Source organism: Rhinolophus sinicus, chromosome 15 (assembly GCF_057876585.1).
Source record: "Rhinolophus sinicus isolate RSI-liver-muscle chromosome 15, RSI-T2T, whole genome shotgun sequence".
NCBI lineage: Eukaryota > Metazoa > Chordata > Mammalia > Chiroptera > Rhinolophidae > Rhinolophus > Rhinolophus sinicus.
This window is the reverse complement of record NC_142515.1, coordinates 7,930,234-7,945,180: the sequence shown is the minus strand read 5'-3', so window position 1 is coordinate 7,945,180 and position 14,947 is coordinate 7,930,234. Positions and strand designations below refer to the sequence as shown.

At 46.0% G+C, this 14,947-nt stretch overlaps 1 protein-coding gene across 33 annotated transcripts in view; it reads left to right on the top strand.

Moving 5' to 3' along the window:
- The window catches only part of TACC2 (transforming acidic coiled-coil containing protein 2), a 186,526-nt gene that overhangs the window by 26,061 nt on the left and 145,518 nt on the right, over positions 1-14,947 (top strand). For 22 of the 33 annotated variants that reach the window (XM_088791814.1, XM_088791809.1, XM_088791804.1 and 19 more), the window contains exons 1-2: positions 2,760-3,040; positions 5,926-6,035. In XM_088791814.1, the coding sequence (XP_088647940.1) occupies positions 2,786-3,040; positions 5,926-6,035 (365 nt within the window). In that variant the 5' untranslated portion in view covers positions 2,760-2,785. Of the gene's footprint in view, positions 1-2,266; positions 2,379-2,759; positions 3,041-5,925; positions 6,036-14,947 lie in introns of those variants that run through there. The other 11 variants (XM_019752901.3, XM_074338945.2, XM_074338935.2 and 8 more) reach the window with 2 other exon arrangements.

The window sequence follows — 14,947 nt, the reverse complement described above, 5'->3', positions numbered from 1 at the left end:
GTGAGCCGTCGCTGGGGTCTAGATAGCCCAGAAGCGTGACTGAGCACGTTTCTGCAGGCTGAGGCTAGCTGTGGCTCAGGCACTGTGTGTGCGATCAGTATTTTGCTTGATCCAGAAATGGTCCATAAGTGTGTGCGTGTGTTGTTTAAACGCTTGGGGCCCCATGTTTAACTTGGGGGTAGTTTCTGAGGAACCCAAGGAACCCACCATGACGACAGCCTTAGACTAGTATTGCAAAATACAGCGTCTTCTAATATTCTGCAGGCAGTAGGTGGGCATCTGGGATGAATTAACTACATTTAATAAGAAAGAAATTGAGGGAAGACACCGTGAAATGGCAGGAACTCAATGTTCGTGACAACGGGAAGCGGGGAGCTCCTTCATTGTCACGTCTGATCGCCCCGCCCGGAGGGTTGGTGCTAATATTCACTGAACGATTATTAAAGTTTGTGACTTCATGGCTCCAGGTTTTGGCCAGACGTATGTTCTGAAGACTCTGATTAACTGCTTTAGCTCTAAGCTGAGATAGCCATTGGGGTTCTGAGTTAATGAATTTTGAATCCGTTTCTTCTTTGTAATAATAATATCGAGCATATGAGTATCTACTTAGCCTTCTGCTAAGTGCTTCTTGCATAATATTTTACTTAACCTTCAAAGCATCCCTGTAATTATGAGCCCTATTTTCTAGGTATGGTACTGGTGCGGGGGCCGGGGGTGGGAGTGTGGCGGGAGATAGAACCCACAGGCTTACAGCTGAACAAGTGGTGAAGCTCGGCTTTTAACCACTGCACATGGCCTCCTGGACCCTAATTCTTGAGTCAAGACTCATGCTGCTCTAACACGAAAACAAGTGGATGTAGGAATTCTAGAGGGACAAAACAGTAGGGTTTATATCTGCATTTCAAGTATAATTGCGTAAGAATCACAGGACACTATAGACGTGACAAACCCAGATCTTTGAATAAAAAGACTCTCCTCCTTTTGTACAGTTTTTTCTTTCTTTTTGCCAACATGCTCCTGTCACCCACTGAGACTGGCAGACCAGGGATTGTGGTCCCCATTTTATAGATGGACAAACAGGCTCCAAGAGGTGAAATAATTTTGGTTTTCTGAACTGGTCCAGCCCTCTGTAAAATACATTGCTTCTAAAAAACATTAAACATTAATATTGAGCAGAGTTTTTGAAGTCTCGAAGGTTTTCCTTTCCCTGCAAACTAAGGACGTCAGACCATGTCAACTCTGGCCTCTGTGAGGTTCCCGTGTGTTCCTGTGTCCTTTTATGGCAGGCTGCCACTTGTAACCCAGATGCTTGTGAGGAAGGGAAGATGGGGATCATTTATCGAATGTGCGTCTCTCATTCATTCAGTAAACTGTGAGTTACGTGAGGGTAGGAACCATGGCGTGTTTTGTTTTTTTTTAATTGGGGAATATTGGGGAACAGTGTTTTTCCAGGGCCCATCAGCTCCAAGTCATTGTCCTTCAATCTAGCTGTGGAGGGCGCAGCTCAGCTTCAAGTCCAGTCGCCGTTTTCAATCTTTACTTGCAGGGGGCACAGCCCACCGTCCCATGTGGGAACTGAACCGGCAACCTTGTTGTTGAGAGCTCGCGTTCTAACCAACTGAGCTATCCGGCCGAGCCATATCTTTTTAAAAAATTTCTAATTACATTTTAAATTGGGGACTATTTTCAGGTTTACGGAAAAGCTGCAAAGATAGTACTTACTCTCCCCCCAGCTTCCCGTAAAGCCAACATCTTCCAGCACGTCTTTCTTAACCTTCCCTGCTACCTAGAGCCTAAACTCAGCCCTTCCTAGACATGAGGCAGAATCAAAATCCCATCACAAACTCAGCTCTGTTATTTTCTCCATCTTTTAAGGGATGACTGGAGTCAGCTCTCTCTGACTCCAAAGCTTGTTCACTTTTCTACCGTATCACATCAGAAAAACATCCTGTCTGGGGAAGCCTAAAAGTCCAAGCTTGGGGCCTCTTCCTCCTTGGCAGGACAGGATGCCTGCCAGGGTGGTGAGCTGCTTCAACCTTTTGCTTTTGCCTTGGAGATAAAGAAATGTTTGGGACAATCGAGCAGAACTGGTCTGAGTGTTTGCCTTCCCATGACAGGGAAGATGGGCGCCTGCACTGAACACGTGTTCCTCCTCCATATTTGGTGGCCTGGCAGTTGCCTCTGAAATCTGATGCCACGGGGATGACCTTTTGTCTGTTTCCCAGCATTCACCTGTAGTCACACTGCTCCCAAGGAGCTTGTTCAAAGAGTGTGCAAGTTGGCAAGACACTCTGACCATGATCTAACCATGTTAATTAGGCGTCTTTGTTGGCATGACCAGTCAGCCATGGTCTAGCGGGATGGCGCACATTGAAGAGGTAAGGTCAGGGAACTTTTTTCTTTTTAGTGGTGAAACATTTTAGCACTTGGAAAAGTGTATTTTCCAGGACTGGAAAAGTTGCAGTGACTGTTTGAAGATTGCTTTAAAGTAGACGCAGGACTCAGAGGATTCTAGAGCCAAAAGAAAGGCTGTTTACTTAAGCAATGGCAGCGAAGGAAAGATTTGAAGAAGAACTTGACAAGTCTGCTTGTCATGTGGAGGATCGCCAATTATTTTTTCCAGCCTACTATTTGGAAGCGTAAGGGGAAACTTTAGAAATGGATGCTGTTTTGCAGTGATGCCTGTGGACACAACAGACCCCTTGGAATCCTGTAAGCAACAGAGCTTAGTTCTATTGGCTAGAATGGGGGAAGTGGGAGGGGGGACACAAAGTCACTGTAGAAAATGTGGCCAAAGCGAGCGCTTCGAAGGTTGAGTGTGGGTCTCCTATTTGCAGAAGTGACTACCAGACTGACAGGGAATCATCTATTTTTCAAACATTCAACAAATATTTATAAAGTGCCTCTCTGTGCCAGGTGCTATTCTGGGCATTGGCTCGAGGCTCCTGTATCATATTTTTCACAAACGTCCAGTTGTTTTAGTTACTTGGAGCACAGCAGGAAGATCGCAGGGATCACAGGCAGCTATTTCCACTGTCTGGTAAGGTTCAAGAGCACAGGCTCCAGACCCAACCCTCTGGGTCCAAGTCCTGGCTCCACCACTTCCAAGCTGTGTGATCTTGGTCAAGTGGCTTAACCTCTCTCTGCTAAGTGATCGTATCTGTAAAGTACGGTTGTTGTAAGAATTGAATGAGTATAAATATGACAAAAGAACAGCATTTGGCACAGAGAACAGCACTTGGAGCTGAGAGGAATTGTTTATAGAAATAAGTTTGCTGTTATTGGTATGGCAGACAAAGTGCTATGTAGGCGTGTGTGTGTTATTATTGTTGTGGAAAGAACACAGGACTTCAAGGCAGAAGACCTGGCCGAGCCCCTTCGCCCTCTGTTTCTCATCTGGAAAATGGAAAACATGATTTTACCTGCCTGTCTGGCTCATAGGGCTTTGTTACGAAGCAGATGGACGTCAAAGCAGTTTGACAAGTGTGATGTGCCATCCCCGCAGGTAGTGCTATTGCTTTATTCTAACTCTCTCAATATGTTTGTGTTGGAGGGAGCTGGTATTCTTGCAGATTAGCTTTCTATGAGAAGGAGAGGTGTGGTTGAAAAGCGAGGAAGGCCTACCATTTTTAGTTCGTCCAAGACAACGCTCAGCCCTTGTCATATTTCCTTTGGCCGAGGAAGATTAGCATGTGGTCCCTTTTTTCCCCGTTAGTAAGAGCAAAGATCTGTCTCCTTCTTCCATCTGTTGTTTGCATCTGTCTGGGCTGTGAGATGTGTCAATGTCTTCTCAGAATTACTTTAAAGTAACCTTGATCATGGAATAAAGGGCAGGAGATTTATCTGTGAAATTATTTGCAGAATCATGCGCTGCAGCTAACGTGGTGATCAAAAGGGAAGCCTGTCTGCAGAACATATTTGGAGCTGAGGCTTGCATGATAGTCAGACAAGTAGACTTGAGTTACAGTTTTAAAAATTCAGGACCTGACATGAAAATGTCAGTCACTCTGTGTTGTGATTCTTGAGTTATCATAGTAAACATTTTAAATCATGCATTCAAAGGTAGTGATATTATGTAGATAAAGAACTTTCCTCAGAAGAGTCAGGAACACTTTGGAGTTTGAACTGACGGTGATTGGAAGTTTGTACTGTCTTGATACTGTCCTGTAGGGATGATTGTCATCCTGGATTCACAGATCGGGAGACTGAGGCCTGCAGGACAGGGCAGGGGCTCTTGTTCTAGGGAGAGGTTTAGCCAGCAGGGCGGCCAAGCTAGCCCGGGTCAGCAGTCCCCCTCCTAGGTGAGGAATCAGCCCCAGCTCTCCCTGCCCCCTTCAACACTTTCTTGTTGAAGGGGTCAGACAGAGGTGCCTTTTCCTGGCTCTGGGGTCAGAGAGAAATGGGTCCATCCAGACTTTACTGCTGTGTGATCTTGGCCAAATACTTAACCTCTCAAAGCCTTAGCGCTAAGCAGGGACATAAATAGCATCTTCGTTAGAAGATTGTTGTGAAGATTCAATGACACAGTGCATGGAAAGCTACTGGCCCAGTGCCTGGCACTTAGTAAGTGCTCAGTAAACAGAAGTTATTGTTATTGCTGTGCTGTTGTTATTTACCCCCACATTCTGTTCTAGCAAAAGTGAATAGAGATTTTTGAATTGCAGTATCGTGTTAGCTCTGGAATGTATGGGCCACTGAGAGTTGAGGCATCTTTTATATTTTACCTCCAGGCACAATTGAGTGAGCATAAGCAGCCATTCAGAGAAATGCACCAGATGGGGAAACATCTCACCTGGGCTTTTCTCTACCTGCTGTCTCCCCTCTCTCTTCCTGCAGGCTGCCTTCTTTCACAATGGCTAGAAACAGGCTACCAGTAACCCTGCATTTGTATTCTACAGAGCCCACCACCAGATTTCTGACCGTCTGGTTCTCTGAGGAATCCTGTGGAAGGATCTGGCTTGACCTGAGTCTGTGCACGCTCTGATGGGCGAGGATGTAGGGAATCTGACTGGCATTTCCATGAGAACCTCAGGGACAGAGGGTATGGGTGGAAGCGTTTTTTAAAATAAGGCAGATCCAGCCCCAAAGGAAGGGGTGTGTGTTGTTTCAGAGGGGGCAGGGGGGTTCAGGGGCCAGGGCTGTTGTCTGGGAGGACAAAATAAAAGACAACCACAGCTTTGGAAAATACTGCTTAGGGTTTATAAAGGCCCTTTTCTCATTTCTGATTTTTATATCATGCTTAAATAAACATCATTTACATTTAGTTTTTAAAACATATCTCTTTCTGTCCTGTGCTTTGAAGTTTTGATTGTCATTTAATTTTTTTTTTCCCCTCTTGGTTTGAAAAATCAACTGAACAGCAGACAAGCTTTATTGTGGGAGTTTAAAAAAACAGGTCACCAACTCTCAGAGTAGTTAGGACCTCAAATGGGTGGCCCTGAGTTTCCAAGGGCTCATTATGTTTTTCCCTCAGCTTTATTTCTTTTCTTCAGGTTTCCAACTGAATTCTGGTGTGCAAAAGCATGGTTGGGGCAGGGGGAAGAAAATGTGTTTTCATCTAGTGGTGTCACAAACATATTGGATACTTTAGATTAAATATCCCCACTTTCTCCATGGAGCAGATGACCCCCAAAGTATGGTAGGTGTCCCCGGTCTTGGTTTCTTACTAAAACACTGATCCTACTCAGCTGCAATCACTTGTGTAACTGTGTCTCTTCTCTGTTAGACGAAAGCAGGGGTCACGTTGGCTTTGCTCGTGACCAGGAGAGCTCAGTCCCAGCCCATGGTGTGTGCTCAGCTGGGTGATAAGGCAAATGAACAACTTGGCCCTTGAATGTTGTGGTCAGTGGCTCATTGATAAATGTTTTTGTGTTTTCAGAGATTCCTATTTGATTTTCTTCCCAATTTCTCTTTTTTCTGGCTCAGAGGACTTCATCAGCTCCGAGTCCGGGATCCCTGCCATCACCTGGGAACAGTCAGAATACAAAAAAGAAGCCAGAGAAGGCCGGGAGCACTGACAGTGGAGACGTGGCCAGGTAGGAGCCAAGTTCAGAGGACCGACACAGCCCAGGGCATGGCCAGCTCACTGCCGGCTCAGCATGTGCTTTGCTCCATTTGCTCTGAAAACTTCACCCTAAAACGCATGACGTGTTTCTCAGTAGTGAGGTGTTAGGAACAGTGGTTCACAGACCTTTCTGTGATAGCCTAGATCTGCATGATTGGAAAATGAATGTTTTCCTGCCCAAAGATGAAATTAGGAATTATAAGCTTCCATTCCAGCAACACTCCAGGTTGTTTATCTTCATTGTCAGAACTTGAAATGAAAAAGACCAAAGCTACCAGGGGGCTTATCAGGGGTGTCTAATTCTGTGGCTAAGTTGGGGTCTGTTGTAGGGTAGGAAGACACTGTATCCTTCTAGGTTCTTTCCACTGGTCTAATAATTAAATCTGCATGAGACAGGTTAATAAGAGAACAAACCAAATTTAATTACATACGTATGTATGTACAGGCACCCCATACACATGAGAGAGTCAGAGACCCCCACATACATGAGAGGTTCAAAGACAGGAAGGGAGAATGAGGCATCTGAGGTATTCTGAGCTAAGGACGAGGTAAGGTGCCCTGGGCTTCAGAGGGCAGGAGGGTCATTGCAGGAAGATAAGAAGAGCAGATGTTCAGTAATTAGAGGTTTCCCTGCCCTATAGATAGGTCATAAAAAGTTATCTCTGGTGATAACTCTTATTATAGGCAAAACCCTTACTTTAAATTCTTCTAGGTAGTTAGGGTCAGTGGGGGTGGAACAGAAGCTTCTCTTGAGCCTGCACGGTCTCGATTACCTTCAGCTCAAAATAGTCCACATGTAGCCAGCAGATGATGAGACAGAGGATTTACAGAACCATGACTAAGGTGATGGACGCCCCGTGCCGGGGAGACTGGTGGATGAATTCTAGAAGTCCACAAGGCAGTGGGACGTGGCCCGTGCAGGTGTGGTCCCTTGGCCAGTGGCTCCTCACTGACTCGCAGTCACGTGTTGTTTGTCCAGCCATGGCTATTGGGAAGAAGTCCAATAGATTCTTCCCATGTCATGTTCAGCACCCATTGTTTTGGGGGCATTCACAGCAGAGGGCCAGCAGACGTGAACATTCAGTCCCTAGAATGGACAGAGGCCAGGAACGCTGGAAGCAATTAATAATTGCCAGCGGGTTGAGCACATGATCTGATTGGAAAAAGCCTCCTTGACTATGAAAGCCCAGCTTCAGGGAGGGTATAATTACAGGCCTAAAGTAACAAATGACCAGGAACTCTAGACAACAAAAATGAAAAATTGAATGATAGACCCTTCCCCACTTTCCCTGTCATAGACAATAGACAGTGAAACTTTGGGTCACCAACGTTTGCAATAGCTTTTCACCTTAAGGAGTTGAAGCAACATTTGTTGCTTTGGATGTTAACTGTGGGTCAGTCATGGGTAAGTAAGAGAAACTCCTGGTGGCAGGAACTTCCAGGTCCGCTAGCATGTTCTGGGCCCCGGCTGTGCACTTTGGACTTCCTGGTATGAGCATTAGACTTTTTTCAGGAACTGGTGATCAGATGGAGCAGAATCACAGAATATGCCTTGAACAGAAGCTTTGACCTCTGTTCCACTTTCACAAACTTTTTATCACGGTAGCCAGACAAAGGTTTTAATATTTGGCTCTAACGAGACCAGATGATTGGTCTGCATCGGCTCCTGGTGACCATGAAACCAATGGATGGATTCATCTTTTCTGGAATTCTATACAAGATGAACCACTCCTAGCTGAGACCCAAGGTCCAGCTTTTCCCTTCCCATCTTTGTGAGGTTCTGGGATCTCTTAAGAGGCTGGGAAGTTATTTGGGGCCTGTGTCCCAGCTGGACTGAAGTAACAGCACCTCAAAGGTCTTTTGTTTCTTGTTGCTCAGCTTTAGTCAATTATTATTTTCCCCTTGAAGAAGAAGTACCTCTCACGGGCACGCAAATTGAGCATAAAAGAGGTGCCATCTAAGAGCAAGCTGAAAGAAGCAACTTCCTGTTCACAATTAAAAACATGATTCCCCTCCATAAATGTAGGAATGTCTATTGTGCAGGGCCCTGGGCTAACTAACTCAGGACCTACCAAGAGGAGATCTGACTGGGCTTCGCCTCTCAAGGGTTACGATGAATCAGGGAGTAAGGATGTTTATAGGAAGAGAGAACGCGCTCGGGGGTCCCCTGTGTACTATTTCAGTGGGGGCACGTCACCCAAGCAGCCACAATAATGCTATCAATAGCATTTAATGTTCATTTTTACAGATGGGCGCCAGATACTATACCAAATGCTCTATATGCATAAAAAATTTTCTTTTTTGTTTAATCAATTTATTTCTGATTCTGAATCTTTACTCTGCCAGGCTGGTGGGAATGCCCATGTCAGAGCCCCTCTCCTGACCTGGTGCATTGAGGCCGTCATCTGTCTCCTCCCCACCCCATCACCACTGAGATGCCCACTGTTCCAGGCCACGCTGTCCCTTGGGTCCTATGACTGTGCTGCTTTCATGTCACACTTGGCACTGGGACTCTGTGGTGAGGCCGGGAATCCCATGGCCATTCCCTTTGCTGCTCCGTGCTCATCTCCTGTATGTGCTCATCTCCCCACCAGTGTGAGGACTCTGTCAGGAAGCAGGAGGGACTCTCAGATGTCGCTCACTTTCTAAGACCTTTCCCTGCTCCCTCCTCATTGTCCCCAAATGCATTTTCCTTCTCCCTTTGCCTCAGCAGGCAGCTGGCATTTTCTCTTCAAAGGATCTATTATAAGATGTTACAAAAGATGGGAGGAGCCCTTGAGCTCAAACTGTTTCCGTTTTTACTTGTAAAAACTCCAGAGAGAAAACAGAGTGAGGCCTGCGGTGGCTCCTGTTGGACCTGAAGGCAAGGGAAGAACGCAGGGAGAAAGTCCTAGGACAATATTGCCAATGACTGTCCCTCGGCACTAAGATGATTTCCACTCTACCGATGGGGACACCGATGCTTGGAGCACTTTCACCTAAGCCCCACTGGCAGAAAGTTCCTTGTTTTTCTCTGAGGCTCTTCCTCCTTCTGAACTACACAAGAATGGGATTTATACATTCCCGCAAGGCAGTCAATTCTTTATCTGAACCGGGAGTCCCATCAGTTCAACTGCCTTGCTTTCTAGTTGCCACATGGTGTCGCCATTGTAACTTCGCCCTGCATTGGCTGAACCTCGGTAGAGGCTGGGCGGCGCCTTTCTGATGCCCATCCGTGGGCATGAAGATCCTGCCGTCCTAGGACGAAGCTTAACCCCAGATTGCACCTCTTACTACTCAGCACTGTCCCCTTTGCACAGCAGCCCTGGGTACCTGCGTCTGGACTCGTTCCATGTCCACTGCCCACTATCTCATGGAGACTTCCTTTCCCTCCTTGGCTACCCACAACCAGGCAGCCCTTTCCTTTTAAATCCCCGCCACAACCAATCTTATCGTACCACCTTTCCCTAGATATTAGAGCTATCAGGTTGCACCAGAGGAAATGACCATCTGGGTAGGTAAACAGCTGTTGGACAGGAGCCATTCCTGTGCTTCAGCATGGCACTTGCTCTTTCTTCCCAGGAAGGCCTCAGGCAGTGTTTCATCGATGACTGACTTCTCTCAGGGAGTGAGCTAAGTGATTTCCAGGCGAAGTTCTGACACCTTTGTCCCTGAAGAAGGAAGAGTAGAAACTAGCAGCCTAGAGCCTTAACCGTCATCCCCCGGTTCTCAAAAGTGAGCAGGCATCAGAGTTACCTGCCAGGCTGGTTAAAACACAGGTTGCTGGGCTTCTCCAGAGGTTCTGATTCGGTAGGTCTGGGGTGGAGCCTGAGAATTAGCTTTTCTAACAGGCTCCCTGGTGATGCAGAGGCTGCTGGTCCCTGGACCGTCCTGGAGAACTGCTGCGTACGTCACACAGCTCAGTGCTGCTGGCGGTTAGAAGCAGCCTTCTGCCGGGACTGGATTGGACAAGGAGAGTCTCTGGGTGGGGGACCCTGAACTGAAGGGGACAGCCCTAGAGGCCATTCCGGGTAGGGCCAGAATTCCTGAACTGGACTTCTCTATGGCTGAGCAGAAAGTGAGCCCAGACCACAGGGGTGGATGGTCACTAAAAACAAGGTTGGAGAAGTGGGGCCAGATTGAGAACTTGGAGGTCAGGTGAGAGATTGAGATTTATACTGCAGGTAACAGGAAGAGGGGGAATGCTTTGTGGTTGGTTGGTTTGCATTGAAACAAAGGTTTAAGCATGCAAGGAAAGAGTTCAGAAGAAGAAGAGTTTAGGGGCTCACGATTGGTGCACTGGAGGGTCAATATGGGATGCCTTGTAGTGGAGGCATGGCAGCTGGGAAACAATCCCCAGGTAGAACCCACAGAACCTGGTGAGTTTCAGTCATTTACAGAATTTATTCTCAGATGGGTCAATTCATTGCAGTGCTCTTCTATGTGTGACTTTAAAACTCTAAGAGCATAGGAAGAGATCTGGGTTGGGGTGAAGGATAGTAAATGAAATCAGGGCAGTGTTTTCCAGTGCCCCAGATCATAACATTTACCTGGCTCTTGGTTAACTATACGGATTCCTAGGCCCCGTCCTGATCCTTCTGAATCCGAATCGCCAGGCGTGGTGTGGAGCCTGATATCGGTGTTTTTAAGAAGCACCCTGGGTGATTCTTGTGAACAGGGACATTTGGGAAATAGAGATCTATTGCCAAGTCTACCTTATCGCTGGTTAAAATGCCCTGTTTCCCGATCCTTCCCTTCAAGAGTCTGATCCAGTAGGTTTGGGGTGAGACCCAAAAATCTATTTTTAGTAAGAAGTCCATGTGATTCTAATGATAAAATTTGGGAAACACCCAGCATTACCCGCAGGCCAATAATCATAGCTAGCTTTTGTTTGCTCTTCTGCGAACTTTTAAATGAAGGCTCAGAACTTGGGGTTAATTACTTATATCAACCCCCTGCTCCCTCTCTTCTCTATTTTTTCTTTCAACCAATCTATTGGGCACCTGTTCGGGGCCTGATACTGTGCTCGGCGCAGGGAACACCGCTGGCAGGACGACCCTGGCATCTCGGCTCTAGTGGGTAAATAGGTTGTAGTGAGGAAGTCAGATGTGGACCAAATAGACGAAAGGAAGACAGACGTTTTCAGGTAATATCAGGGCGCCTGAAAGATACCAAACGGGTGTTGTGATAGACAGGAACAGAGAAGGGAGTGGCCAGATTGGATGAGCTCAGTGGTTCTTGAAGTGAAGTTTCCCAATGGGCAGGCTCAGCCTCACCTGGGAACTTGGTAGCAGTGCAAAGCCTTGGGACCTACCCTAGACTCACTGAATCAGAAACTCTAAGGGTGGGCCCCAGCGGTCTGTGTTTTAACAGCCCTGCAGGGATTCTGATGTACCTTACAATTTGAGAACCACTGGATTAGATGGTCGGTTGACATTTGGATGGCGTCTCAAATGACAAGAAGAAGACATGAAACGATCCATGTCTAGAGACAAGCAGTGCAAAGGGCCTGAGGTGGGAATGAATTGGGGGTATTAGAGAAACAGAAGGAGACTGATGAGGTAATGCTAGGCGGGGAGGGGGGCAGAGACCTGATCTGCCAGACTCCGGCCTGGAAGGCCATGGAGAGAAATTCAGATTTCGGTGACATAAAGTGGTGTATGTTTTAACAGAACCTCTCTGGTTGCTGTTTGGAGAATGCGGGGGTGACACGGGGGCAAGGAGGTCAGAGAAGGGGCCATTGCAGGATCCTGGCAGGGTCTAAGGCAGGCTTTCTCAACCTTATTTTCATTATTTTCCTCTGCCTACTCTACCAGGAATCTTTGTAGACATTTTATTTCTAATCGCCCACCCCTCCCCAAGAAATTTCAATGCCACAGATATATTGTACGTGTTCATGTATTGTGGTCTTGGAGAACCACAAACCTTTGTAAGATCTAAGAGTTTTTTTACCTCCCCAAGAGCCAATTTTTACCCGTCTGGGGAATGATACTGGCCCACTGAGAACGCCTGGAGTAAGGTGCTAACAGTGAAATGGAAAAACATGCAGCTTTGAATATTTTGGATAGTTTAGACTTGCTGGTGGATTGGATTTAGAAGGAAGAAGAATCAAGGAAAATTCCTAAAATTTTGGCTTCAGCATTTGGGTAAATGGGACCGTTTGCTGAGATGTGAAATCTGACCAGGTCTGGTTTATTGGCTGAGGTCCGTGGTCATAGACCAGTGTCCAGGAGGAAATCGTATTGGTACCCGGTGTTTGTGGAAGACAGCGCTGAACATCACAAACCCTGTCTCACTGGGGAAAACTCCGGGTAGACGCCATCATTGAGAGAAAAGTAAGGTTCTCCTTCGTGCTGTAGGGACGGCTCATTGCCTGCTATACGCCTGTGGTACTGTGATTTATAAGAAATACTCATACATATTTGGTCTTTGCCCTGTTCCTGGCCCAGAGCTCCTAAAAGCCTTGAAATTATCTAAGTGAAGAGAGGAAGAAAAGTATCTTTTGTTATGTTAATGAGAGGGTAAGGAGAGTACTGTTTGCTGAGCACATGGGGGGGCCAGGAGGGTGGCTGCTCAGTGGACGTGGAAGCTCCATGCCCTTTCCCCAGACCTTGCCCTGTGCGGTCTTCCATCTGGCTGTTCCTGACTTATATCCATTTATAATAAATTGGTAATCTAGTAAGTAAAATGTTTCTCTGAGTTCTGTGAGCTGCTGTAGCAAATTTATTGGACCCAAGGAGGGGTTTGTGGGAACCTCTGATTTTCAGGCAGTTGTTCATAAGTATAGGTGACAAGTTGAATTTGTGATTGACATCTGAAGTTGGGGGGAAGGGGAAGTCTTGTGAGACTGACCTGTGTGATCTGACACTATTTTCCAGGTAGCTAGTGTCCGAATTGAGTTGATTTGTAGGATACCCAGCTGATGCTGGAGAATTGCTTGGTGTGGTAACAAAACCACCCACACATTGGAGTAGTTGGTGCAGAATTTTGACACCCAATACCTTAAACATCCAACCATACCTCATCCTTTTCTTCGGAGGGGGGCAGGTGTCTCAGTCCATCCGACAAACATGGACCCAAAATGGGCCAAGCTCTGGGCTTTAGGCCAGAGGCACGAAGATGAACAGGACAGGCTAATCTAGTCATAGAGAGAGACATGTGAGCAAATAATTCTCGAATACGCTAAATGCTATAGCAGGCTTTTGGGAGCACAGGGCGAGGAGAGTGGCCGGCCTTGCATTCTCCAGACCAGGTGGCCTCGCAACTAGGTCTCAAAACAGACTAGGAGTCAGGGAGTGTTGGGGAAAGAAAAAGGTTCCAGGCAGAGAGAACAGCTTTAACTATTATAGGTCTACAGGAAACAGAATTTAGGAGGGACTAGATGTACTAGCCTCTCAAATAGGAAATTCCAGAACTTCTTTAAATTTGGGAAAGAGGAGATGTAGCACATATTGGAGGTGCCAAAAAAAATGTATACAAGTGGACACTGTGGTCAACATTGCTCAAGCAGTAGTTCGCCATCATCAGAAGGGTCTGGACGCTGATGGTAACCACTTTGAGCACCTCTTGTAATTGCAGAAGTCAACCGTGACTTGTATTCATCTTTTGTTATTGGTATATATTGAGTATTACAATTTTAATAGTTTTTTTCCTTTCTTAAAAGGTGTATACACTTTTTTGGCACCCTCTGTATATTAGGCTCAACGTCTTGGCTTTTTCAAAAATACAAACTTACTTAGAACAAAAAAAAACGTGGGGTCTGAGTAGCAGCAGCTACCGTAAGGAAGAAAGATAGTTGGGGAAAAAATGAAGTTGTAGACTTCAAATGAAAGGCAAGATGTTTCTTTCTTGTACCTAACCCCTGACTATCATTTGTGGGCTAAATCTACCTAATCCTGGGCACTGGAGCCAGGGGCTAAAACCATCACCTCACCCAGCAGCTCAGTGTGGATGAGTACAGATGATGTGAGGTGTGGAAACCCAGGTTCAGAGAGGTTAAGGAACTTGCCCCAGGTCACACAGACAAGAATCGCCTTGGTGCAACTAGAATCCAGCTTACTTTGATGCCACCTAAAGCCCTGGCTCGCAGCCATCACACAGCTCTCACAGCTGTCTGAAAATATTTGTGTTGTCGTCTCCATAATTAGAAAGCAAACCCTGGTCTGTTCCTTAACATTTAATTTCCGTCTAAACAAGGTCAGTTCTGAGATGCCAAAAAACGAAAAATCAGTAACATCGGATGTGTTTTATGATGCGGCTGAAGCCAGTGCTTGATGACCTGAGCCCAGTGTGTCCTAAGCAGTAGCATTTTCCTCCTTCCAATCAGACTTTTGTGAAGACCCAGATCTAGTCACAAACTCCTGCCAAGTCAGAGCTGGGTGCAACCTCCGCCTCCAGGCCTGCTTGTGACTCATTATTTATCTCTAGCAGGAAGTAAACACTGAGAGGAGAGTAGGAGGGAGACAGGCAAGGAGTGAGCTCCCTGACTTTTGACACCCGCTGGAAAAGAAGGTCACGCACTAAATTAGGTGTGTATCTGCTTTCTGCTCATCTGGTTTCAAGAGAACATTTAGGAAGAGGGTATTTTTCCATTCTGAGATAACACCTATATACTGAAACAACTTGAAAAATAGAGAAAAGAGGAAAGTAGAGGGGGAAAAAAAATCAATTCTCCCACCATCTACAGATAACTACCCTTAAATATTAGTGAGTTTCCCTTAGACTTTTCTCTTTTTTCTAGTTCCTTCTTTAGTGACTGTGAGATAGCTATGTGTGTATATACATATATATTTATATATCTTTAAATATACAACATTTAAGTAGTATATATTACACACATTATACTACATAATATGTTGTATATAAAATATATCTTTAAATAATTACTAGACTATTTTTCAGAGC